The 26,886-nt window shown below is 47.9% G+C and overlaps 1 protein-coding gene across 3 annotated transcripts in view; it reads right to left on the bottom strand.

The window, feature by feature from the left end:
• Nucleotides 1-26,886, bottom strand: part of CORO2A (coronin 2A) — a 65,200-nt gene that overhangs the window by 23,269 nt on the left and 15,045 nt on the right. For 2 of the 3 annotated variants that reach the window (XM_049794895.1, XM_049794897.1), the window contains exon 2: nucleotides 133-333. In XM_049794895.1, coding sequence (XP_049650852.1) covers nucleotides 133-333 — 201 coding nt within the window. Of the gene's footprint in view, nucleotides 1-132; nucleotides 367-26,886 lie in introns of those variants that run through there. The other variant, XM_049794896.1, reaches the window with a different exon arrangement.

Genomic DNA, 26,886 nt, shown 5'->3' on the forward strand with positions numbered 1-26,886 from the left:
TTCGATCATTTTGCAATTCAGGCAACAGCATTAACTGAATATCCTCTGTGTGATCTAGCTCCCTAGAAAGCCTGGCTCTTCTCCAGCCCCTCAAAATGCAGTTGAAAGCCAGCTTGCCTCAGCAAAGCTCACCTGCTGGATGGGAATGACGATGAAGGCGCCTCCACCCACGCACTCGGTCACCACAGCAATGAAGTGGGGGTTCACGGCACAGAAGTGGTTGTCGTGGACGTTGCGGGTAATGGGCACACAGTCGTAGCACTTGTCCTTGCTGGCGGCTTTGCCGTACACATGACGGAACTTGGAGCTGCGGTACTGTGGGTGCCAAGACATCTGCAAGGGGAGAAACACAATGTCCCGTGACATAAGGACTGGCTGTCCCAGCAAGGCTTGCAGACCTCCACTCCCCTCTCCACAGCACAGGCTTATCTTCCCTATTTGGACTCCTCGCACCAACCAACTCCTCAGTCAGCAAGCAGCAGCCATGTTTTTGTTTGCTGGTCTTCACCCCTTTGGCATGACCTGTCTTTGCACCCATTGCACATCTCTGATGAAGAGAGGAGACTGCAGGGGAGAAAAGACAGCTCTCTTCATCACCAGCCAGCTGGGCTGTACACACACCAGCAGTTCCTATTGCTGGGGCAGGGCCACATGGCAGCAAGTTTAAGAGGAGATCAATCTCAGTTGCACAGAGCTCAGGAAGTACGAAAGATAAAACATCTTGGGTGAGGAAAGCCTGAAAGATGGCCAGGCTGGATGCATGCTTCGTTTAGCACTCAGGTGCTTTAGAACCAAAAACAAGTCTAAATTTTGCTCACATGAAGGGAAAAAAGAGGTTTGAGAGATCATAGGAATAGTTACAGTCACCTGTTGTTTTTTTCCCACTGACAATGACATTCTGCATGTCTGGTTTATAACTGCACTGCAGCCCTCTGACAGACAGCATTTTAAATGGTGTTTAAATGAGATACACAAAGCATGCTAAACACAGAAATCCCTTCCCACAGAGAACAATAATGCTTAATGGAACTGATGCAACTGATTTCAAATAGGAAACCACCCATGCTGGGCAGAAAAGGCAATTCAGACTATTAACTCCAGCTCTTTCCACAAGACCTAGACAGTAAAATGCACATGGCGAGGATGGTGAGAAGATCCTACTGCACAAAGGAAAAGAAATGCAGATCAGGCAAGAAGGTTATGGGTGAAAGAAAGCCCGACACAATCAGCTGAGAGTATAGGCAAAGACTGGGAAAGAGCTTGGGTTTGTCCCATATTGAACTGTTTAACGTGCATTGGGTGAATGGTATTGTCAGTGATGCTGAATCAACAATACTCCAGTTTGAGAGGGGAACTCAACCAAGCAGCTTTTGAGTTACAGGAAGACTTTGACCGCTCACTCACATGGGTAAGCATTTGAAGGGAAGCATGCACTCATGGCAGGAAATCAAGTACATCATCACCTGACAAGTAGGGGTCTAAGCAATTCTAAACTAAAATATCCTTGTTGCTGGCACAGTATTTCATACCCCTCGGATGACTATTAAATGCTCGGAAACTGTATTGCTTGATCCTGGACAGTCTAACTGGACCTTTACAAGCACCCATCAACACAAAGATCTACAAAGCTTACATCCCACTTGTTGAGGATTTCTTGGCTGGGCGAGGGCATGTGAGCAATCCAGCCGTTAGGTGGGAACGAAGCATAAGTTTACAAAATGCTGGAGCAGACAAGGACGCTGTGCCCTTGTATGCTGGGAAAAAGGAAGATAAGAAGAGCCTGACAAACAACTCCTGGATGCCGAAGAATGAGATAAGTAACTGCTGGACACCTCGTGAAGAAGCTTGCACAGCCAGTAGAGGATAAGATAGTGTCACGTGAACTGGGGTATTGGACCAATTACAGTATTGTATAAGGCGCGTGTGCAAGCACATGAGGTATATAACTGTGCTAAAAGTTGTAGTAAGTGGACTTCACTTGATCACATTGGTCTGTGCGTGATTTCCCCTGTGGATCCTCCGCAACATTTGGCGCCCGAACAGGGACCCTCAGATCAGCACTTTATCATCTCTGTGGGAATTTCTGGTGCAGCTGAACCGACGAGGAAGCAGAGGAGCCGGCCGAAAGTGTTCCTGCTGGCCCGGCAGGATGGCATGAGCTTCAGCTAAGCTGGAAGCACGACATGAGCTTCAGCTGAGCTGGGACGCACGTAAGTTTGAATCTTGCCCTGAGCTGGGAAAACGAGGAGACGCGCGGAAGCTTGAATCTCGCCCTGATTAGGTGAGCGGTCGGAGAAGGAGATGGGGTTGGACAAAAGGCAGGAAGCAGTCCTAAAGCTCCTTCGTAATTTTCTCTCTGAGAGAGGACTGAAATTCCATAATTCTGTGTTAAAGGGGTTACTTTTATGGGCCTGGAAGAACTTATCCCAAATGTAAATGTCGCGTTTGAAGAAGCGACCTGGGATTATATAGGCAAGGCACTGTAGGACGCTGCTAACTGCAAGAGGGGTAAGGTAAAGGAGATGAAAAAATACGCAGCGCTCGGGAAAGTAATTCGAGACACGCTGGAGGCAACGAGGGCGGACTGGGAGGCAGCCGCCGCTGCCCGCGCGGCCGTGACCCCCTCTGCTGCCTCCACGGCTGCCGCGTCAGCCTACCCCGCTGGAGTTGGGGGGACATTCTCTACACAGCTATCTCCACCCCCCCGACATCCATTTCTGTTAACGCTGAGACGCCTGCACAGACGCAGCCTTTGCCTATACCCAGCCAGGCCGTTGGTGCCGAAAAAATTCCCCCGTCTGTTACTCCACAAGAAACAGGGGAATTAGGGGGGGCCGACTGTCGCCCGACACATCCGGACCCGACAGATTCGGGGGTGACTAATGCGGATAAACAGGTTGCAGGGGTGAGGGAACCATCTCCATCGGGTGGTGCGATGGAAGAGCTCCTAAGGGAGGTGGTGCACCAATTACAAAAACTGACAGTACGGTCGGAAGAGCTCCTGAGGGAGGCGGTGCACCAATTACAAAAAATGGCAGTACGGTCGGGAGAGCCAGAAGTGAGGGAGAAACGTTCACCCTCCCGAAAGGATGAACCGAGAAGGCAAGAGAATGAAGATTCCGGCCGTGTACCAGCCCCGCTCCCTCCGCCCCCCCCATCTCGCCGTCCCCTCCGTCCCCTCCCTCGGCCCCTCCCGCCCCCTCCCCCGCCCCCTCCCTCTCCGCCCGTTTGCAGCGGCGCGTGTCAGCCGGCCACGGAGCGGCCGCGGCCGGCCCCCGGACAGAACCGTCCGCGCCCCCGCCACCACCCGTTCATCCATCCCGCCTCTCGGGACCGGAGACGGTGACACCGTCAGACACGGAGCTGCTTGTAATAGCCGCTGCAGAAGAAAGGCAGAGACATTGGAGGGGAGTAATAAAAGACGCCATTGTGGAAGGGACTGTGCTCCAAGCATTCCCAGTTATTGCATCAAATGGACAGAAAAAATGGGAGGCGTTTGACTGGAAGGTCATTGAGAGATTAAGGAATGCTGTAAGTCAGTACGGAATCAAATCTGCGTTAACTCACCAAATACTGCAATTCATTTTTTCTGTTGATACGCTGATACCTCAAGTTATTAAACAGCTAGCACAGCTGGTTTTGACACCCGCCCAAATGTTAGTGTTTTTCCGGCGGTGGGAGACGTTCTGTGATAGGGAACAAGCAACGCCACGACAACAAACAGATCCCCTATGGGGAGTAACCACGCAGATGCTGATGGGTACTGGACCCTTCCCATCAGGGAACGCTCAGTTACAGTGTATCCCTGAGGTTCATCAGCTATCACAGGTCTTGGCATGTCAAGCTTTTCTTACCATACCAGACAATATGCGCAGCCATGCTTTTACCCAGGTGAAACAGGAGTATAACGAAGCTTTTGCACAGTTTATTAATAGACTGCATAGGGCAATCTATGACCACCCTGACACGAACGAGGGCATGAAAGAAAACATGTTCAAAATACTCGCTTTTGAAAATGCTACTGAAAAGGCACGCAAAGCATTGTGTAATTTGCCAAAAAATGCAGACGTCGTTGGTATGATGGAATACATGGATCGATCAGTGGACTCGCAGAAAGTAGCCTATGCTGCCACAGCTCTGCAAGGAGCTACAAAGAAGCACAAGGCCAGTAAGACACCCTTGGCCAAGTGTTTTAACTGTGGCAAACGTGGTCACATTAGGAGCAAATGTACAGTTACTGCTAACAGTAAGTGCTGCAACAAGTGTAAGAAAGATAACCATACCACCAAGAATACAGGAAGCAGGGAAAACTCACACCGACCACGAAGGCCCCTCACGCAACGACACAAATGCAAGGGGCTTGGGCTGCCAGCCCTCAGGCAGCCTCGCAACCACCAGATCTGCCACCGCAGGAAGCTCCGGAGTGGATGTGGAAACTGCAGTACACATCCAACATAAAGGGACCACTGGGGTTCGGGCTTAGTGCATTTTTAATGGGGCAATCTTCAACAGCTCTAAAAGGAATTTTGGTAGTCCCTGGGCTTATTGATGCAGATTATCGTGGGACTGTGAAAATTATGATTCATGTTTTAATCCCTCCTGTTTCTATTCCTAAAGGTACCAGAATAGCACAATTAGTTCCATTCAGGTCGTGCGTTCCGAACCCAGGTGAAGTACAACGTGGAGACGGTGGATTTGGCTCCACAGGAAAACCGCAGGTATACTTTGCCATGGACACAACACGAGGTAAACCAGAAAAGGTAGTGCAATTGGAAGGGGCTGATGGAGTTATCGTCAAGAAACCGATGACAATCAATACAGGAGCTGATGTTACGATTATTTCACGATGCATTTGGCCTCCATCATGGCCATCGATCAATCCAAATTTTGGTATTGCAGGGATAGGGGCACACAAGCCACCTTAGTAAGTCAGCTACCGATTACCCATTTGTGTTCCCCGACGGTGAAGACGTTACGATGCGTCCATATATCATGACTACCCCAACTGAATTGTTTGGCCTCATAGGCCGTGATTTATTGAGCCAAATGAAGGCAATGTTAGTGACCCATCCTTTTTAGGAGCGGTCACTGAGGGGCAGCCGATCCTGAAAATTAGCTGGAAAACAGATGAGCCTGTTTGGATTGATCAGTAGCTGCTAAATTCTGAAAGGCTGCTAAAAATACAAGAGTTAGTTGAGGACCAATTGAGAGCGGGACATGTTGTTCCTTCTACTAGTCCATGGAATACTTCAATATTTACCATTCCCAAGAAAAGCGGGACATAGAGACTGTTACATGCTCTCAGAGCTATGAATGCGGTGATGCACAGTATGAGAGCCCTGCAGCCAGGTTTGCCGTCTCCAGTTATGCTTCCAGAAGAATGGGATTTGTTAATTATAGATCTAAGATTGTTTTTTCACCATTCCCTTGCACCCAGATGACGCTGAACAGTTCGCCTTTTCGGTACCATCAATTAACAAGGCAGAGCCCTATAAGAGATACCATTGGGTTGTGTTACCGCAATGAATGCACGATTCCCCCACGATGCGTCAGGTGTACGTGGCCTGGGCATTAGAGCCTGTAAGAAAGCAGTTTCCTCAGTCAATTATTTATCATTACATGGATGACATTTTGATAGTGGGAAGGAACTTGCCACAGGATGAAATTTTAACTCAATTGCAGGACATCTTAAGCCATCGCGGAGTAATAATCGCTCCTGAAAAGGTGCAAAAGGCAGCACCTTGGAAGTATTTGGGGTGGCACATAGATGCTAGCAATGTTAAACCTCAGAAGGTTCACATAACATGAGAAATTTCAAGGGTACATGATGTCCAGAAGCTCGTGGGAGATATCCAGTGGGTGCGGAATCTTTGCGGTATCACTAATGACTATATGGCCCCTCTGGTAGAACTCTTGGGTATGAGCGCACTGTGCAGATGAGAAACGGGAAATGACAGAGCTGACCAATTGGTTGCAGCGGCATGGGAGCCTCCTCCAGGGAACCGTTTTCAACAAAGCACGGCAATCACATGCGTTCTTGCACCAACCAGGTAGGATGTTAGCAAAGAAATTTGACTTACCACTTACTGATGCCCAAGGTATGGTTAAAGCATGCCCCGATTGTCAAAAGGAAGGGCTGGGCTTGGGCCGTGGGGTTAACCCACGAGGTCTTTTGCCATTGCAGTTGTGGCAAATGGATGTCACCCATGTCACGTGGTTTGGTGCAAAGCGTTCTGTGCATGTGTGTATTGATACCTGTCCTGCTGCCATGTGGGCCACGGCACAAACTGGAGAAAAGGCCTTACATGTTGAATGACATCTTCACGCTTCTTTTGCAGTGCTGGGTGTGCCTAAAGAAATTAAGCTGGACAACGGCCCAGCCTATGGTTCTACGCGATTTGCTCGATTTTGTAATTTGTGGGGAATTCACCATGGTACCGGTATTCCACATCTTCCCACAGGACAGGCTATTGTCGAATGGGCCAACCAAACCCTAAAGAACATGCTGCAAAAACTAAAGGGGGGAACCCAGGGCTTACTCCCAGAGGAACGATTGGCCAAAGCCTTATTTGTGCTAAATTATCTTAGATTGACAGGTGACCACAAAGACCCACCAATGGTAGTTCATCATGTTCTTTTACAGGCAGAAAGGACGCAACAAAGTACAGGAATCATGGTAATGTATAAGGACCCAGAATCCGGGAAATGGTGCGGATCAGCAGAAGTAAAATTTACTGGGAGATCCCGGCTAAGTGGGTCAAGCCGTGGCTTCGCACTGATGCTGGACCTGGAATTGTCCCAATGGCAAGTGGCACGGCACCGGTGGGTGCTGGAGCCACTGATCCGACAGATTCTGTCTAATAGAGTATTACACTTTAGAGGACTAGCGGACGTTGAGTCCTTCAGATAGGTTTTTAGAACAGTGTGCCTTATTGTATATAGAACTTGCTTTAGGTAAAAAGTGTGTTAAGCATAATTTGATTAAACATAGTGTGATTACAGGAAGACAGTGTGGGGTAAATGTAAAAGTTAGTTAAAGCCAAAATCAGGGGTAAGGTCTATTTCCATTAATAACCTGGGAACGAGGTTGATTGTGTTTCCACAGATACAGGCCCACGACGGACTCCTGTTCAATTTGCACAACCATCATCATCTGGAGCATCATAGATGATGTGGCAATATGAATACTACCTCAGCCGAAAACTAATGTATAGGTCACCTTGGCTAACATAACAGGTCAAGATTCTCTGTGCGTTGCAACTGTATCGTAAAGCCCACGAACCAATAGACAAGATGGCTATGACTCGTGCAGCGCGCCTGGCCAGCGAGCGCATGCGTCATAGATTGCAACCGAGGCGGACTTTTGGCACCCGCTGGCCACGTGTGCTAAAACCCGTTCCTCTGCAAATGTATAAATACCGGGATTTTCCGAAGAGCATCGGGCTGGTGTACGGTGAGGCCATCGTTGCCTCTGTGGGGACGCCCACGGAAAGCTGGCACCTACCGATTGCTGGGCTGAGTTCACGGAGCAAGATGGCACAAGAAGGTATGGATGGTTCATCTTCCTCATAGTCCTCATGGTCTGGGTCATTAGGGGTAACAGGTTGGCTCAAAGAATTATGGGCATTGTTGTAGTTATTGTGATTTTAGCTATTGTAATAATTTTACCTTGTTCAGCTTGTTAAGAAAAATGGCATCCCAAGTTATTACGCAAGCCTAGATTGCTCAAAAACAAAAAGGGGGAATTGTTGAGGATTTCTTGGCTGGGCGAGGGCATGTGAGCAATCCAGCCGTTAGGTGGGAACAAAGCATAAGTTTACAAAGTTCTGGAGCAGACAAGGACACTGTGTCCTTATACGCTGGGAAAAAGGAAGATAAGAAGAGCCTGACAAGCAACTCCTGGATGCCGAAGAATGAGATAAGTAACTGCTGGACACCTCATGAAGAAGCTTGCACAGCCAGTAGAGGATAAGATAGTGTCACGTGAACTGGGGTATTGGACCAATTACAGTATTGTATAAGGCGCGTGTGCAAGCACATAAGGTATATAACTGTGCTAAAAGTTGTAGTAAATGGTCTTCACTTGATCACATTGGTGTGTGCGTGATTTCCCCTGTGGATGCTCCGCAACACCCACGTCACACTGGAAGATTTGGGCTGTGAATAGTGCTAGAACACAAGTCCTGTCCTATTCCCCACCTTCTCCCAATCTACCAGCACAGCTCAGAGCCAACCCACCTTGGGCAAATACATGTCTGTAAAAAATCAGCCCTGGCAGATCACTGGTTGCTTTCACAGTCATTTTTGTTGCTCACTTTTACCTTGGCATATTTTACCTATGTTAACCCTGCATTTGTCCATATTCTTAGCTGATCAAATTTCTTGTGCAGAAAACATTAGGGGCATAGGATCTCTGATACAGTGAGGGCTACCTATCCAAAAAGAAAACAAAGAAATGCAAGTTATTTGAAAGAGAAAGCAGTGATCCTAGGAAGCTAATCTTGGAAGAAGGGATGTTCACAGGCAGAAACAAAGCTGAGGTTATACGCAACTGTCTAGCTCCCCAAACAGCCCCAGAGGTGCAGCATTCTCAAACAACTTCATGCTCATTACAGCTTTAGTGGTTAGGTTTGTCACACCGGGGGAAAAAAAAAAATCACTGTATTGTCTGGATGCAGCAGTTCCTTCTTACAGCAGGGACATTATCTTTCCAAAAGGAAATTAATTTCCTGGCTCCAAGGAACTTCTAGCTAAACTGCACTTGAGGCAGGAGAAAGTGTGTGGTCTGGAGGTTCAAGGCTCTTCTGCAGAAAGGAGTAGGCAAACACACAGGAGATATTCATTATTGCAACACCATTTCTATAGAGAACAGGAACACATAGTAAGATACTGACATCCCATGCAGACTACCTGTAAAAAGTTAACAGCAAATACAGAATAGAGGAAATAAAAGGAATTAAATGTCCAAGTTTGGACAGTGTTTAGCAAAGACAGCTCTCTCCTATTTTGATTTGTAAATTAAGGTTCAGCTGCCACAGCAGTGGACTTCAAAACACCTACAATTCAGGCAGCATGACAAGATCTGACTGGGAATATCATAAAATTGGCAAAGACAATCCCAGTGGAACAGTGTCCCTTTTGACACAATTTCAGCCACAGCAGAAAGCTCAGCATTTAAAGAAAAAACTCATGGATAAAATATGGTGAAAAACAGCCTGAATAGGTGCAGCATCAGTAGACTGTGTCTGCTACAGTGGGAGATGCTGATCCCAAATAAAGCAGACACACAGACATTAGGAAAAACTTGTTTGGAAGGATGGTGGAGGAGTGTTCTGCACTAGAGGTTGCTTAAGTGGTGATAGGTCTCCATCCCTGGAAATCCTTTCATGACTTGATTAGACAAAGGCATATCCTCCTTGATCTAATGCTCACAATAGTCCTGCTCCAAACAGGTGGCTGAACTGGAGTAAACCAAGGGCACAGTGCCACCAAACCATACTGAAACCTTACGATTTACAGCTGAAAAAGCTCACATCTTCACTAAGCAAAATAAGCCCTGGCATGTAGAGCCTGTCTGCTACAAGCCGTGCAGTTCACAAGATGTGGTTCCTCAGCAAGAGATGATCTTTGAGCTGGCTGTTAATGATAACAGCATGTCCAGGGCTCTGACAGTTCTCATCTATTAGACAGTGGCAGCTATGGTGCCTACAAGAAGATCCTCTCAGAGGAAAGAGATCACCATTCCTATAAGTTCTCCATCAGAGCTCTCAACACACCAAATGCTGTGTATGTACAAATGCAGGCCCAACACTGAATGCATAGGTGGGTGTACAGGTACTACAGAAGCACTTTTCCCCCAAGCAGGTCCCCAGTGCAGTCTGCCTTCATGCTGCTTGCCCAGATCTGCCCTTCCACTGCTGTCAGGACAATGCAGGAACCAGTCACAGGCCACCGGTAGCCCTTTTCCATCAGCAGCCTTGGCCCAGCCTCTTTGCTTCAGTTCCTGTGCTTGCATGGCAGGGCAGAAGGGGCCTGAGTCTACAGCTACAAGTCTCTTCCTTGGGTTTTTTGTAATGCAGCAGATTTTCCAGTCACTTCTCCTCCTCCTCCCTCTACCTTTCTGGAAGGAATGTGTTGGTTTATTCACTCCTCATGTGGCACTTCAACTGTCTCAAACACCCTCAACTTTTTGTTCCGCTAGATGCAATGCCATGTTTGTTCCCGGGAAAGACAATCTGACTGAGTGCCACGTCCACTCTCTAGGGCTGAAGGTGAAGCAGGGGGACTGGCCCAAGGGAAAAGAGGTATCTCCATTCCTTCATCTCAACAAGGAGAGCAGAAAGCACCACAACAAAGACAGAGCCGGGAAAAAACCACTCGTGGCCAGGCAAGGAGAGGAAGCATGGTTTTCACAGTATCTCCCATCCAGGGCACAAAGAACTGTTCTGGTGCAGCTGACAAAAAGCTGGGCTTGCCTCCTGTCATGGTGTAAGCCCAGCGGGCAGCAAAGCACCAGAGGCTGCTCGCTTAATCCTCCCCTGCCCTCATGGGGTGGGGAGGAGAAAATATAAAGAAAAGCTCGGGTAGAGACAAGGACGGGGAGGAATCACTCACCACTTATGGTCATGGGCAAAAGACAGACTCAACTTGGGGAAAAAACAACATCAATTTAATTTACTACCAATTAAATCAAAACAAGGGTATTGAGAAGTAAAACCAAATCTTAGAACACCTTCCCCACCCCTCCCTTCTTCCTAGCTCAACTCCACTCCCAGCTTCCTCTACCTCCTCCTCCCTCCAGCAGCACAGGGGGCTGGGGGTTGGGGTCAGCTCCCCACACCTTGTCTCTGCCGCTCCTTCCTCCTCGGGGGGAGGAGGACTCCTCACCCATCCCCTGCTCCGCCGTGGGGTCCCTCCCACGGGAGACAGTCCTTCACAAGCTTCTCCAACGTGGGTCCTTTCCATGGGCTGCAGTTCCTCACAAACTTCCCTGGCGTGGGTCCTTTCCGTGAGCTGATCTTCAGTCACAGACTGCTCCAGCGTGGGCCTTCCCATGGAGTCACGGCCATCTTTGGGGGCATCCACCTGCTCTGGCGTGGGGTCCTCCATGGGCCATAGTGGGCATCTGCTGCCCCGCTCCCCTCCATGGGCTGGGGGGGGACAGCCTGCTGTCCCACCACGGGCTGCAGGGGCATCCCCTCCTCCGGTGCACCTCCTCCCCTCCTTCTGAACTGACCTCGGTATCTGCAGAGGAGTTCCTCTCACATTCCAATCCCACTACTCACTGCAGGTTTCCCCTTCTTAAATACGTTATCCCAGAGGTGCTACCACAGTTGCTGATGGGCTTGGCCTTGGCCCTGGCCAGCGGCGGGTCTGACTCAGAGCTGGGGAAGCTTCTGGCAGCTTCTCACAGGAGCCACTCCTGTAGCCCCCTCCCCTGTTACCAAAACCCCACCACACAAACCCAATACACCTCCTTACACAGGTGTCAAAGAAGGCAGCTCTGCAAATGCTGTGTGGGAGACAAGGGTCTCCTCAGCTTAAAAGCACAAGGAGATCCCAGTTTCTGATATATGTCCTGCACCCAGAAGGAGCTGCAGTGTAGCCTGAAGTGCCATGACATGCCCTCAATGAAAAAGCACCAGATGTCACTTCCGAACACAGCTGCAGTGAGACACATGGAGAGCCAAGCAGCAGCCCAGATAGAGTAGCTGAGAAAAGCTGGGCTGAGCAAAACACTTCTCTACAGGGCTGTACTTGAGCAGCTCCCGAGTGCCTGTTTTGGAAGAACAACATAATGTTATCTGCTGTGTACCAGGCAGAGATAACTGGTCTTTCCTCTTTTATTCTCCACCCCTGCGAGACTGGCAGCTACTCAAAACAGCTTCCTCACAGAATGGAAACAGCTTCCTGGCAGTGAGCAGCGATGGCCACTTGGGTCACTGGCGGCATTTGCCACCATTCACTCTTGGAGGCAAGCCCACCTTGAATCCGCTCCCATCTTGGGTGAGTCCTGCAGCAGAGCAGCCCCCACCTTCTCCATAAGGGCCTTTGAACCCCCAGATGACTCCCACACTCCACTTCAGCTAATTTCACATCAAACTAGTCTGCCCAAGCCATGCCACACTGACACATTTTCATGTTCATCTCACTTTTTCCATGCCCCACCCTTGCCTACCACCCCAACATTAGGAAGCAGGTCATCTCACTGGTGGGGGCAGGGGGCAGCGGGGGGCTGCAGCATCATCAGAGCTGACTCCACGGGCCACAGAGAGCTAGCTGCAAAATCCTCCCTTGAGCAAGAGGCAGAGGTACCTCCATGGGATCCCCCTCTCCATCTTTCTATGGAAAGCAGGAGACCCCAGTGTATGAGCAACCTTCCTCTCTTCTTCCAAAGCTGCTGAGGCTCTGGCTGCACTTTCCACCTACCTCCCCCCATTCAAGGCCCCACCACGCTGCAGTACCCCTCACCAACCTCCTCCTGGCCCTGGTCACACAGGCTCCCATCACCACAGGAAAAAGGTGCCGGATAAGGAGATCTGGACAGTAGTAGGGCTACGTCTGCTTCCTCTCCGCTCACAGGCCCAGGCAGAGCCCTGGGCATCCACCAACTCTGTGGGCCCCTTCCAGGGGTGGTGGGATCTGCCAGGGGGTTCTGCTCAGTGTTGCCTCCAGGGTCCTTCTTTACCATTTTTAAACATTCACTTCCTTTCTCTGTTTTTAGGTTTTGCCAGTCACAATTACTTGGTTTCCTTCCAGGTTTCATCTCCTTTACTGCCATCCATAGTGCAGAAGAACAGACAGAGACACCAGGCAAAAGAAGGTGACTGCTGTCCAAACATGCAGGGTTGGGATTAGCAACACTACAGCCCACCTGGACTTCCGTCTGACAAGGGATGTGAAGGGCAACAAGGAAGGTTCCTACAGGTATGTTTTGAGTTTGTGTGGCAGGGTTTTTGTAGCAGGGGAGGGGGCTGCAGGGGTGGCTCCTATGAGAAACTGCTAGAAGCCTCCCCGGCTCCAAGACAGACCCACGTCTGGCCAAGGCTGAGCCCATCAGTGGCGGTGGTAGCACCTCTGGGATGACAGATTTAAGAAGGGGAAACCTGCAGCAGGGGAGGAGATTGGAGTGTGAGAAAAACACCTATCCAGACAGCAAGGCCAGTGAAGAAGGAGGGGGAATATGTGCGCCAGGGGAGGTGATGCCCCTGCAGACAGCCAGAGCTCTTCTGGAGACCAGAATCTGGCACAGCATCTCCTGAAGGGACAGACTTGCATCCTCTCCCCATCCAAACACACACTGAGATGCTCACACTCCTCAGAACACCCCATGCCTGGGCTGAGAGCCTTCCAGTTCATCATGCATGGTGTGGATTGTACATTTCCCTTGCCAAACAATTGTTTTCTGTTTTCTTGTGCTGCTCACCTCTGAGCAGGTATGCTGGTTTTGGCTGGGATAGAGTTAATTTTCTTCATAGTAGCTAGTATGGGGCTGTGTTTTAGATTTGTGCTGAAAACAGTGCTGACAATGTAGGGATGTTTTTGTTACTGCTGAGCAGCGCTTATACAGAGTCGAGGCCTTTTCTGCTTCTCACCCCACCCCACCAATAAGTAGGCTGGGGGTGCACAACAAGTTCGGAGGGGACACAGCTGGGACAGCTGACCCCAACTGACCACAGGGATATTCCAGACCATATGATGTCATGCTCAGCATATAAAGCTGGGAGAAGAAGGAAGGGGGGGACGTTCAGAGTGATGGCATTTGTCTTACCAAGTAACTGTTAGGCATGATAGAGCCCTGCTTTCCTGGAGATGGCTGAACACCTGCCTGCTATTGGGAAGTGCTGAATGAATTCCTTGTTTTGTTTTGCTTGTGTGCACAGCTTTTGCTTTACCTATTAAACTGTCTTTACCTCAACCCACAAGTTTTCTCACTTTTACCCTTCTGATTCTCTCCCCCATCCCACCAGGGAGGACTGAGCAAGCGGCTGTGTACGGCTTAGTTGCTGGCTGGGGTTAAACCACAACAGCAGGGTACAAATACATGCCAATGAATTAATAATGGTTATGTTTGCTTCACATTCCCCCAGTTTCACACAAGAAGCCTCCCTTCTCCTTGAGACCTGTGCTCCGCAGAGCTTGTGTTGCACTCCTGTGTAAAAGCTGCCCTGGCATCAGGAGGCACAGGCTGAAATCCAGCCATACCTCTGGAGACCTTGCCCCAGTGCACTTCTGGAGAAAACACATAACATGACAGTCTTCCAAAGCACTTCTAAGCACTGTTTTCTATCATTCATAGGCAGGTTTCCAAACTCTGCCTATACCTCACCTGCCACTCTGAAAAGCACTTCAGATGTTCAGGTGATCCAGCCTGAGAAGTTGGACTCTCTTCCTCCCCCGTCTTTATTGACAGGGAATCAAGAGAATTTACAGTTCAAAAGTCTTTTCTGAGGTCCTAATCTCTTGAAAGTTAGTGATAATTTGAAATGCAGAGGGACCAACAGAATAAAATAAATTTACCCCTCATTCCTTCTCTTGCATGCAGGGTCAAAAAGAGATAAAAAGGGGAGAAAGGAAGCAATGTAAATGCTAATAAGGGGGATTTTGAAAGTTACAATGAACATTTTAATCTGGAATGCCATGAAAACTTTTCATTTCCCTTTTATTTTCTCTTTTGGAATGCTAAACTTGTATTGCATAGGTAATACCTTTTCCCTTTCAGCCTTGTCATTTTTAGGTGATGTTTCTACAGCTAAAAAACCCATAGGGCAGCCTTGCTACTCTCTTGGAAGCACTGTTTGCAAGTATCCAAGAAGAGTGCCACAAGAGATTCAAACTCCCAACTCTATACAAATAAGCAGACTGAAACTGGCACAAGGGTACACAACTAGAAGGCTCCAGAGAAGACACACATCCTCTTCTCAGAATCCTGAATCAGCAGTCCATGAAATAAAATATTTACATGCACTCAGGTCCAAGTAATAAAATCAAACAAAAGCAAGAATCATTGGCCTTCCCAAAATCTGACTAGGTCTATGATTTTCTCTGGCCCCTTCTCTCCTACTGTCTTCAACTGTTTCATTCATCTTATCCTTCTCCTCTCCTGCTTAATCTTCTCTCCTCCGCTCCCTGTCCTTTTCTTCCATACAGCTGATCATCTCAAAAATTCAGCCCTCCCCATCCAAAAATGAATGTAACTCACTGCCAAAAGGTAAGAAGAGTCACTCTGGGAGACTGGAAAAGTCCTTTCAGCTATCTTGTCTCTGCCAATGTCAATGACATAATGCTTAGAGCCAGACGACAAGAACAAGATGTACACGAAGTCAGCTTCAACACTGCCCTATGCTGAACACCAAGCTGCACATGGGAAATAGGAGAGACATTCCCATTCCCACTACCCCAGGACTTGTAGAAAGGAACCAGTTAAATACATGGCTTTAAATAAGGCAATTAATATATCATGAAATACTGCTGGTTTTCTGCCTGAGAGCCAGCTACAGGCACTGTAAATTTCATTACATGACTACATACAGAGCAGACTGTACAAGAGAGCTCCATAAGAAGTACTTCCCCTCTCCTCACTCTGCTGTCCCCACAATAGATTTATGTTGAAGCAGAAAGACATCTGCTACCTGCTCCCAAACCAGGCTTGTGCAATCTTCACACAGGCACAAGGTCTCGGTTTCAGTCCCTCCACTTTAAAGAGACTGTTGCCCCTCTTCTGATCAGAGAGGGGCATGCTTCTTGCTGAATCTCAGCAAAGGAACAGCTGCGGAGCAGGCTGCTCCAAAACTTGCTGCTCTTACCTAGCCAACATCAGCACACAGCTGGGGAGCAGTGCAGTACATACATCACATCGGTAAGGTCAGTATTTCTTACACCTCCTGCAGAAGACATCTGTCACCTGGACACAGTACACTACCAAGACTCACATACGAGCATTTTCACTGGGAAACCGCTGCTATTAGCAGTTGACTAATTAACAAAGCCAACTAAGTCCCAGGTCCACCCAGCTAGACTGGACAGTTTTGGCAAAGACAAATACATCATATCATTATATTTACTCTTAATAAAGCTACTAATGCTTCTCCCCCAGGCAAAGATCTCTCTCCCTGAGACCAGGTACTGCAGGCCACGTGCTCCAATACACCCTGCCCCTGCAGTTAAACAAGAGCATTCAAAGTGACAGACATTGAAAAAACAGCATGCAGAGGAACTTCTCACTTTCAGATAGCTTTAAAACTTTCAACCTTGCACCACTCCACATGCATTTCTCAGCCTTTCTTCTTGCCTTATGCAGAGAAAAGCTGTTGGCTGCAACCCTGATAGGAGTACAGTGGTCACAAAACAAGCAAGCAGGAAGAAAGGTGTCTGCTTGTTGTGCTGGTCTGCAGGTGCCACTTTCTAGCTACAAGCAACCAGTGCTGGATTTCAATTTCCCAACCCATGTGTCCTTGTTCGCCACCAGCTTTCACGGCAATGAAATTTCAGGGCTTTGTTAGAAACAGCAGAGGGCAAACATGTCCCTCTTGCTACATCAAGTATTGTAATAAGTTACGGTTTTCTGCAAGTAGAACGCACTCATCCCAGGAGGGTTTTGGAAGATGGGACAAACTCATGCTAACACAGATCAAACTCCGGCATGAGCAGTCAGCCCGTTGAAGCACGGTTCAGTCCAGCAATCTTTCACGCTATCCCACACAAATATTATTCCCAGGTGATTTGACCAGAGCAGTCAGCTCTTCACACCTCACTCTGTTCCTACCCTCCTCTTTCCCCTTTCATAAGAAGCAGCAGTAAGGGACAGTTTCTTCACAGATGTTAATGAACAACCCTCTGGCTCAGAGCAAGGCCACCCCCAGTGACACACCAGTATGGCCCCTCACTCTCCTGGTGCCCTGCACCACACTCTTTAGGTTTACCTATCCCTGGAGACTTCTGCTCACGGCTCTCCATGCATGGCCTGGAGAACCAGCAGAGCAGGGAGTACTTTCAGAGACACCCACCTCCTGCCCCCAGAGAGAACGCATCAGCAGCCTGGAGGAAGCCTGCTGGGTTGAGTTTGTAAGTCTCTTAATGACAGGGTCACTAATGATATGTGTGTACTCATAAACACCAAGTCCTACGCACCACCAGGCAGATGGAGAGGCAGTCCCTGATTTGTAGCCTGCAAAGAAACTAGAGGAGACTCCTCAAAACACCAAGGGAATTACTGAACTGTCAGACTGTTGCAAGAACAGGTGGAGGTTTTGCCAAGGCACCCCTTTGCTCCATTGGTTTGGGATCATCCTCATCTCATCCTATTAGCAGCTCTTGCTTCCCCATGAAGAAGGTCTCTATCACAAAGGCAAATGCTCCTCTCTCCTTTCCTCTCCTGCTCAGTGACACCTCATTTATAACAAGATCTTCCCAAGAGAATGTACATTAATAAATCAAAACCAAACCCTCATACAGCCATCTCAACCTTTTGTTAAAAGGATCATGCTGTCCTTTCTCATTTTAAGCATTCCTTGTCTTGGGGTGTGAAAGGTTTTGAGTAAGGCTATATGAAATACACTGCTGTCACTGTGGAGGAAATATTGCTAAGAACTAATCACAGAGATGAACATTTAACAGGTTATCTTGTCCCCACCAACCAGCAACAGCAGGCAGTGGTACTGCACAGGCCATCCTCCAGTCCTCTGCTACAGAGGAGGCTCACTGGCGCACCAGGAAAATGAATGTGTCGTAACAGATCTCCAGCATTTCAGCTCCTTTCTTAAAGGAATTGTAAAACTTTCTTTTGCCCAGACAAGGCAGAAAACCAAAACATTAACTGCAACTCTGTTTGAACTCAGGAAGTAGTTCCAAGCACAAATGAGGAAGGTTGTTGCAAAGGAGTGATAGGAGCAGCTAAAATAAGTCCTTGCAGGTGGCATGAAAATACTCAAGAGCACTATACTGGGAGCAAGAAAGGTTAAAGTTGAAGTCAAATGAAGAAAATAGAAAGGGGCTCATAAGTTTAGGCAGATTTAATATAAAAAAGCGCAACTAAGGGCATGAGGAACAATTTCTAAATGGCACAAAAGCTACTAAACTCTTTCTCAAGCACAACCACAGCAGGATTTTTCAAGACTCACCTCCTCCAAGTTCATAATGGTCCAACCCAAAATGCAAGAAAACAAGCAAAAGCACCATGCGACATACATGGATGAACCCGGACATCCTCATAAACCTCAACCATACCCGGACATCCTCATAAACCTCAACCATAGAAGGGATACACACAGGCGGTAGAAGCAGGGACAAGTGTCCTGGGAGGATTATAGTGACACTGTCCAAAGATGCAATGCTGGGCTTAGGAAAGCTAAAGCCCACCTGGAGTTGAATCTGCTGAGGGACAGGAGGGGTAACAAGAAGGGTTTCTACTGTTACATCATCAGCAAAAGGACAACTAGGGAAAATGTGGGCCTGTTGAGGAATGGGAATGGGGACTTGGTGAGAAAGGACACCAGAAAGGCTGAGGCATTGAATGCCTTCTTCACTTCAGTCTCTACTGCTAAGACCAGCCTTCAGGTATCCCGAGACCCTGAGACCTGTGGAAAGTCCAAGGCAAGGCGGACTCACCCTTGCTAGAGGAGGATCAGGTCAGGGAACATTTAAACAGACTGGACATGCTCAAGGGCCTGTTGGGATACACCCACAGGAGCTGAGGAAGCTAGGCCATGTTGTTGCAAGGTCATTCTTCGTCTTCTCTGAAAGGTCACGGCAATCAGGGGATGTCCCTGAGGACTGGAAGAAAGCAAATGTCACCCTTATCTTCAAAAAGGGCAAGACAGAGGATCTGCGAACGACAGGCCCTTCAGCCTGAGCTTGATCAGGCAGTTAAACATAAGAAGAAACTTTTTTACTGTAAAGGTGGTCAAACACTGGTACAGGTTGCTGAAAGAGGCTGTGGAGTCTCCATCCTTAGAGATACTCAAAATCCAACCAGACAATGCTCTGAGCAACCTACTGTAGGTGAACCTGCTTTGAGCTGGCAGTTGGACTAGATGATCTCCAGAGGTACCTCCACCTTCAGCCATGCTATGACCCTGTGAAATCTGCACAATGATCTCTAGGGAAAGCATCCCGAGCAGATACAGTGAAAGCAAACCAGAACTTTCTGCCTGTGTTCAGCGTGAAGGAGATGGGAGAAGTTCCCATTACACAACATTGCCTGCCAGGGACTCATCAAGCAGGCCATGCTCAGGGGAAGGAAAATGAGCAGTAACTCAACCAGCTGACTTAAAGCAATAAAAATAGCTGGACTACAGTGTGCACTCTCTTATTTAAATCCAGCCACATAAGGAAAGCAAGAAAGCAATGTTAGATGGTTTTCAGGGGAGGCTGCGGAAAGGAAAATGACATCAAAGAAGTAAAAAATGGAACAAACTTAGCAGACACACAGATAAAAGTGAGATAGATGGAGAGTCAGCACAGCTTTTGTAAACCCTCGCCAGGTCTCACAAGCCAAACTGCACTAACAAAAGCCAAAATCTCTGTGACATAGTGTACTCAGTTTCCAATAGTAGCATGGTTCCTCACCACAGTGATAAGGCAGCATGAGGTTAGCAAGAAGGTCCTCAGATGGATAAGTGGTTTGTGAAAAATGGGACATACCTACTTTCTGAGTGCTGCAGACTTAAGTTTTAAATAGACTCTCACCACCCTATTCATATGCCTACCACCCTATTTATGCCTACTTGTCTCCCAGGACGGATAAATTTGTGGAAGAGAGGCAGATGGTTAGGGGTCTTGGAAGTCCATCTGTTTTCCTATTCTTCTCATTCATGTCTCTACATCCTTCCCTAAGGATCTTTTTCTAAAATTCTCCAGTAGTGGACAAATCATCATCTTCCTGTGACTTATCCCAGCACTCAGCTGCTTTTACAATTACAAAGCTTTTCCATGCTTTCAAAATTAAATCTCCTTTTGTGCAGTGTTCCTTGCCTTATCCTATTTAGCCAGATCACAGGAAAAAGACTATTCGCTTCTTCCTGCAGCAAGCTTTCCTCCACAGCTGACACATAGCTTTCCAGTTGTCTCCAGTTTTTACCTCATTCTCCTTCTGTCAGCCATGTTTCCTCAACAACTGATGAATTTGTGCTCCTCACTTCCCTTCTCTTTGGCTGATACGTATTTTTCCAGAGTGGTTGCACCTAAAACTGGCATACACCTATTTTACTACCATGGATGAAGAGATGCTTCCTTTATAACTAACCAGATACTTTCCAGTCCATGTTTATCATTTTCATGCTCCAGCTTGTCACTGAGTCGTGCTCAGCCTGGAATGAACTGCAGCCCCTGAACACTCTTCTGCAGAGCTGCACTGGGTCTGACAGTTACTGCATCATCTGAACACCTGAACCTCTCACTACTGAACTGCATCCTGATTTTCCCATGCCATTTCTTCAGCTCATTTCAAACCAGAGCCCTGTCCTGCAGGCTTCCTGCTCCTCCTGGTTTCCTACTTATTATTTATTCCTTTGTTGTAATTACTAACAAAAGTACCAAACAGCATCAGAAGGCAGGAAGAATCCTGCAAAACTTTTCTCAATAAATCCTCACATTTTGATAATTAACTGTCACATAAGCTCTCCTGTATAGTTCCCTCACGAGATTTACTAGTACCTTACCATAGACACATGTTTCTAGTGCATATTCCCTTATCTTATTTGTGTGGGACAGCACTGAACATTTTCCTGAAGTCAAGATAAAAGACATCTCCTGCTTCTCCACATCCACTGGGCTCACCACTCTTTGCAAGAGGAAACCAGAGTGTGTTGACATGATTGTTTTTGCCATGCTCATTTTGCCTCTTTCATGTCATTATTTCTCCCACATGTTCCACTTTTTCCTGTTGTTCTGATATTCTCCTTATGGAGAGGCTCAAGCTTCCCTCTGTCTAGAGCTGAGGAATCTCCTTCACCCTCTGCAGAGTCCTCAAAGACAACGTGCTAATTGGTCTGAGTTAATTTTGGACACTTGTTCATGTGTCCTGCAGCCTGCACTGACTGGGGTCCCCACACATCTTCCATGAGCACTGCCTAACCTCACCTGCCCCACTGTAGCCCAAATCACCACTTACCCTTTCTTGCTGTTGCAGAGGAATTTATCTAGGTTTAGGAAGGGGTCTGCATTTGTTCCTCCAAGAAGACAATATGTTTGGAAGCTGTGAGCCCTGCCAGCCAGGACTGTGCTGCTGAGGTGATCACAGGATATGCTAACCCTGCTAGGTGGCAACTCACTGGCTAAGCAACCAGTATGCCAGTACCCACTGGGGTCCAGGGACTGGACTGCACGCAGGACAGAAAACTCCTTGTTGTTCGCAACAGCCCACCAGAGGTGCAAGTTCTTTGGGATCTCCAAGCTTTTGTTCTCATGGGCCTTCAGAAACAGGTTTTTCCAATACACAAGAATGAGCTCCAGGTCCAGCACACCAAATATCTGTATCATCAGCAGGTCACTCATGGAAAGTCATATCTGCAGCAGGAGGAGAGCTGCCTTCTCACCTGTGACTGGAGATCTGGAGCAACACCCAGGAGTCCAAATTCAAAACCGGTGAGCCAGGACACCTCCTGTCACAGCACACCTTCTCAGGCTGCACAAAGTCTTGCTGCTCCAAGTGTGGAAAGTCAGGCCTGCAGCGCTGTGCATCCTGGTGGCTCTCTGCAGGTCAGGCTGTCTCACACCCCTGCCTGCACTGGCTTTTGCTCAGCATACCAACAAATGCCCCTGTGCAGACATGCTTATCTACAGGCAAGATGGCGATGAAGAGCATCTTCACCTTTTCCTCTGTGAGAGGAAATCCCTTTTGGATTAGTTTCTGCATGCCAAGGTGGACCAGCAACACTGGTGTGATTGTGTTAGAATAATTACAGGCTTTAGCTTCTACTGAAAAAGTATTCCAACATAAATAGGCCTGGAAAGCCCAGTGGTAGTAACAGGATAAGTAAAGGTATCTGTGCTTTGCAATACATGGAAAGCAACAGCTCTAGAAATCCAGAGAGCAATCACAGCTTACACTTTTCAGCTCAGCAGATAACACTATCAATCCCATTTTCTTTTTCTTCTTCCTTTTATGCCAGCCATGGCTCTTTAATTTCAAAACAGAAATTGTCTTTTCCTGCATAGGAAAGGGGTGGGGAACAGCTCCCAGAGAACACTTTCTTCAGAAAATTTATGCATTCCTGCCAATTTGATTGCTTTTGCAAGTAATCTATCATCTACCTCTTAGGTCCAGCATGTCTTGGCTGTTGCCCTTTGCCAGTCATTTCCCTGCACACAGCAGTGCAGTCAGAGCACAAGCATATGCACACAGTAGCTATGCCATATGGCCCTGGTGGGCTATGCTAGGCATTTCACTTGCTCTGGTGCATGTATTTGCCACAGCCATGTTAGAGGCTGGCATCCAGGCTCTGACCCCTCTCCAGGCAACATTTTTCACTAATTTGAGGCTCTCAGGTTTACATTCTTGAGTCTGCATTTTTTAGAAGAAATCCACCCACACACTTCCATCCTCAAAGTTTCAAAATGTAAGATGAGTACCTCCTCAAAAAGGCAACCCTGAAGGCAAACAGGAATGTCAGTGTTACCCACACAAACATATGAAACAGTCTCCTGACTTTTACAGATGTTTTGTCATGGTTTGTTTCGAGCTGCTACTTCAAGACAAAATCAGAGGCCTCAGAACTTTGTCACCAGCCATCAGCCTCCTGGGTCAAGAGCCAAATAAGCACAGACCATTTTGTTTCTGGTTCAGCTTCTCTCAAGCCTGCCACACCAAATGGTTTGTGAGCCTCAGAGCTTAAGCTGGAGTCCCCTTCAAGCCATGGACACTCTCCTAGGCACATCTGCAAGCGAGCAGGCCACACACCCTCGGACGCACCTCGCCGTCCAAATTCCACTTCTGCCGTGTAATAAAACTATCAAGGAGAAATTACCAGTAATAAATTCCTTTGGATCCAAAGTCAACCAGAGAACATGATTATGCAGCAACCCAAAGCTTTAAATACCATCTGCACATGTCATCTCAAACAATACTAGAAGCTCAGAGGCTACAGATTTATTGTTATGAGAGTAATAAACGGTACAGATACAGTGGGTTTTGCTTCTTGGTTCACAGCTTGGTTCCACCTAACACAAGGCAAACAGAGGCAGTTGCCTCTTCCACAACTGCAGACTGAGAAGCAAAATCCTGCCTACAGGGATGTTGCCTTGGAGGTCAGGTTTGTCAGTTCAGAATCCCCTCATGGACAACCTCACCACTGGACCATGGTCTTGACCATGTCACTTGATAGCCAGTTGCTAAAAGACAGCGAAGGGAGCTACAAAAAGAGATGTGATGCCAGGCTGGCTTTTTATGCATTCAGTTCACAGACTAGTGCAACTACAGTCAGTGACCACAACTGGCAAACAAAGTCTGCCTTGCTGAGTCCAGCAAGGTCTTCTCCCCACCAGATGTGGTACAAGCAGGAATAGCATTTCCCATCTTTGAATCCAGGGTTTGCAGTATAATTTAAAGCTGTTTCTGCAAGAAGCACACACTGCCCACTGCCAGCAGCTCAGAAGGGGATCTTTGGGAGCTCAGGCAGTCCAAGCACAAGCATGCATGCTGCAGTTGTGCCTCTTCCCACAAAAAGAGGGCCCCATATCTCAGAGTATGGCACCCTGAACCCTGTATGAGGTCCTCCCATGGCAGCCAGCACACAGAAACGTATGAGTTGTCTCCCACAGCCCTGCTGCAGGTGGTGGGTGCCCCAGCATCTACATTCAACAGCGGGAATCTTCATGGGTAAGACTACTGAGTATGCATTAATGGAGAGTCCAACGTGGGGCACTGATACTGCAGTCGCTTGGCTAGGTTGTCAAACCACATGTTGGCTTGCATACTGCACCTCAGACAATTGAGCCACATCAGGGAAGCAGTTTAAGTTGGTGCCACAAGAAAACTGAGTTACCAGTGAAGTCTCACAAACAGGACCAGTCTAGCAAGCACTTTTGTAGGTATAATGCATTAAAAAAAACAAAAAAAAAAAAAAAAAAAAAAACCAAAAAACCAAAACACCAAAAAACTGGGAATAGTTTGTAAACAAGAAAGGAGGTGGAGAGCCATTAGCTAAGTGATCTCACATTCCTCGATTTGCTTTATCAATCTCAGTACTCAGAAAAAAAGCTTAAGAGCAGTCCAGGCTTTCCAGTGAATCAACAAAACCACACAAAGGACTGTACCACTTCTCACAGCCTCCAGGCTGTGCATTAGCTTTTAGCCAAGGTATCTACCACATGAATAATGCAGCACATCTTCCAGAGCATCTGTACTCCAATCAATCCACAGTAGCAAATAAAAACCTTTCAGCACGCCTTTCTATCAGGCAGCAGGGCCTTTTACAGCAGCTCAGAGGCATATCCTTGGAAAAACAACCCTATCTGCTACCAGAGCTGGAAGCCTTTTAAATTGGCCAGCTGGGAACCAGCCATTCTGCAACCAGCCTTGATTTTATCAATTGCCTTTCTTTGTCTTTTGTTGCTAAAGGATCCATACCCACTGTTACTGGCCTCAGATTAAGGGAGCTCAGACTAAGGTTTCAGTCCACTTTCAGAAACAAGACACGTGCCAGCCCCCAAAACCAGCATCTCACAGCCTGCAGCCTGCCCAGGTGCCCCCTCCTTCCCAAGAGGGACAAGGTAGCCCCACCAGCCACACAGTACGCATGCCACAGCCCTTCCCAGCTCTGTAAAGCAGCCTCGTAATGGAAGTACCCTTCCCCAGTGTGGGGGTATGAGCAAAGAGCCTTCACCAAACCGAGCTTCAGTCACATACTCAAACTTCAGTATTTTTGGAGGCAAAGGTGATGGAAGGTGGTGCTTTGTTCATGTCCATCACTAGTGCCAGTCTGAACATCAGTCCTCTGCAGAAGTACCAAGGTCCCTTCTCCTTGCCAGCCTGCCAGAAGCTGTGGGAACTGCTTGTCACCTCATTTTAGCAGCACAACCTGAAGGCTACTGGCTACCTGAGGGAGGACGTGCTGCTGGTGTGGATGGCTTAGGATCTGCAGAGGTGGTGTGGGACAAAATGACAACAGTGAGCAAGATCTCAAAGGAAACCATATTCTAGAGATGTGTTAGCTTTCATCAGAAAATCCAGCTTTAAATAACACTCAAAAATATTTGCAGTTCTCCAGTGTGGCAAAGATACATAAATATAGTGACCTGGAAAGCTGGTTGTGAAAAAACACTTCTGCCTGTAGTATAAACATTGCACAAATACAGAGGACATGAAGCAGCGGTGAAGGAGTCACTCAAGATGGAAATGAGATGATTTCCTCATCCACAAACAGCGAGGACCAAATCTTTCTCTGAGCGGGCACAGCAGCCCCTCTTGCCCCTTGTTTTCAGTGCGCGCTGGCCAGGGCAGGACATGAGCTCTCACACGTGTCCCTGGGAGGAGGTATGTTAGACCTTCCCCCATGCTAACAGTAGGCCAAAGCTTACACAGAGGGTACCAGGTGGACACAGCCTGAGGAGGGGCAAGACAGTGGCTCCTCTGCTGACAAAGGCATCATCTGCTCGGACCACAAGCAGAAGGGAGTTCCATGACTCTTGCCTCCCCCAAATACCTGCTCGAGCTGGGGAAGGCAAACACTGCATAGAGACCTGCCTTCTACTGAATAGCAAGCCCTGCACCCCATAAACATAATCACCAGGTGGTACCATATCAACTCAGAGCATCTTTCTAGTGGGGGACCCCAAAGTAACCCACCAAGGACATACCAAAGCCCCAAACTTGGCAAAACACACGTTGTGTAAATTTTGTTCATGTTAGAAGATACACCAAGTGTTGTGAACCTCAAAATAAATTTAAGCACCTACGTCCAGGGGCAGGCTAGGGCTGCCACAAGTGAAACAAGCCCATTCTCCACAAGGCAAGGCTGAGACAGCAAAAATCCAGTGGCCATCCTACATGAGCTTTCTGACTGCATTCGTATTCAAAGTTGAAACCACAAGGCACTCCCAGAGGCAGGGAGCAACACCCAGTGGGGTCCAGAATAAAGAATCCCTGAAGATGACACCTGCTCACAGTATTGCCACATCCCCACCACCTGGTATTACTCCATGGCTGTGATCTTCTGTCATGCTGGTACCGCAGGGAGATAGACAGAGGAGCATTTGTGCCTCACAAAAATAGCTCAGCCAGGTTATTTTTAACTGGGTCATCCCAGCACAGACAGCGGCAATGGCCAGGAGGAGGGAAGAAAGCAAAGAGGAAAACTGGAAGAGACCAGAGCCTCAGGCATCTCCAAAGAGGTTCAGACTCTCCTATCACCTGACCTGACGAGGAGCCCAAGACTGTATTTTGGGTAGGATTCCCCCAGAACACTGTAAAGTGAGGCCACATCATGAAGTACTGGCTGAATTGTCATCTGTTCTTTATTTTATCACTGGAGTCAGTTCCAAGCCTGACACTGAATGTGTACTTGAGCCTCCCTTGGGACAAGTGGGACAAGCAAAAATAAACTACAACAATAAAGTATACAGGATCACAGGAAAAAAATTAGGCTAGAAGGCACCTCTGGAGGTCCCAAGTCCTACCCTCAGCCCAAGCAAAGCTCACTACAAAGGCAGGTCATGTTGCTCAGACGGTCCAGCTGAGTTTGGAAGACTGATGAGGATGGAGATCCCACAGCCTCCTTGGAAAAGCCCTTGCTGCCCACCAGGACTGTTGTGGCCTTTACTGAAGACCTGCTCTCTTGCCAGTCAGACCTAGCCTGCACCACTGCAGGGAGCTGCTGCAAATCAGGGGCAGAAGTCAACATTTATCTTTACTGAAGTTCATGAGGGGCTGTTTTTCCCCTCATGAAAGGC

Source organism: Accipiter gentilis, chromosome Z (genome assembly GCF_929443795.1).
Source record: "Accipiter gentilis chromosome Z, bAccGen1.1, whole genome shotgun sequence".
Lineage (NCBI taxonomy): Eukaryota > Metazoa > Chordata > Aves > Accipitriformes > Accipitridae > Astur > Astur gentilis.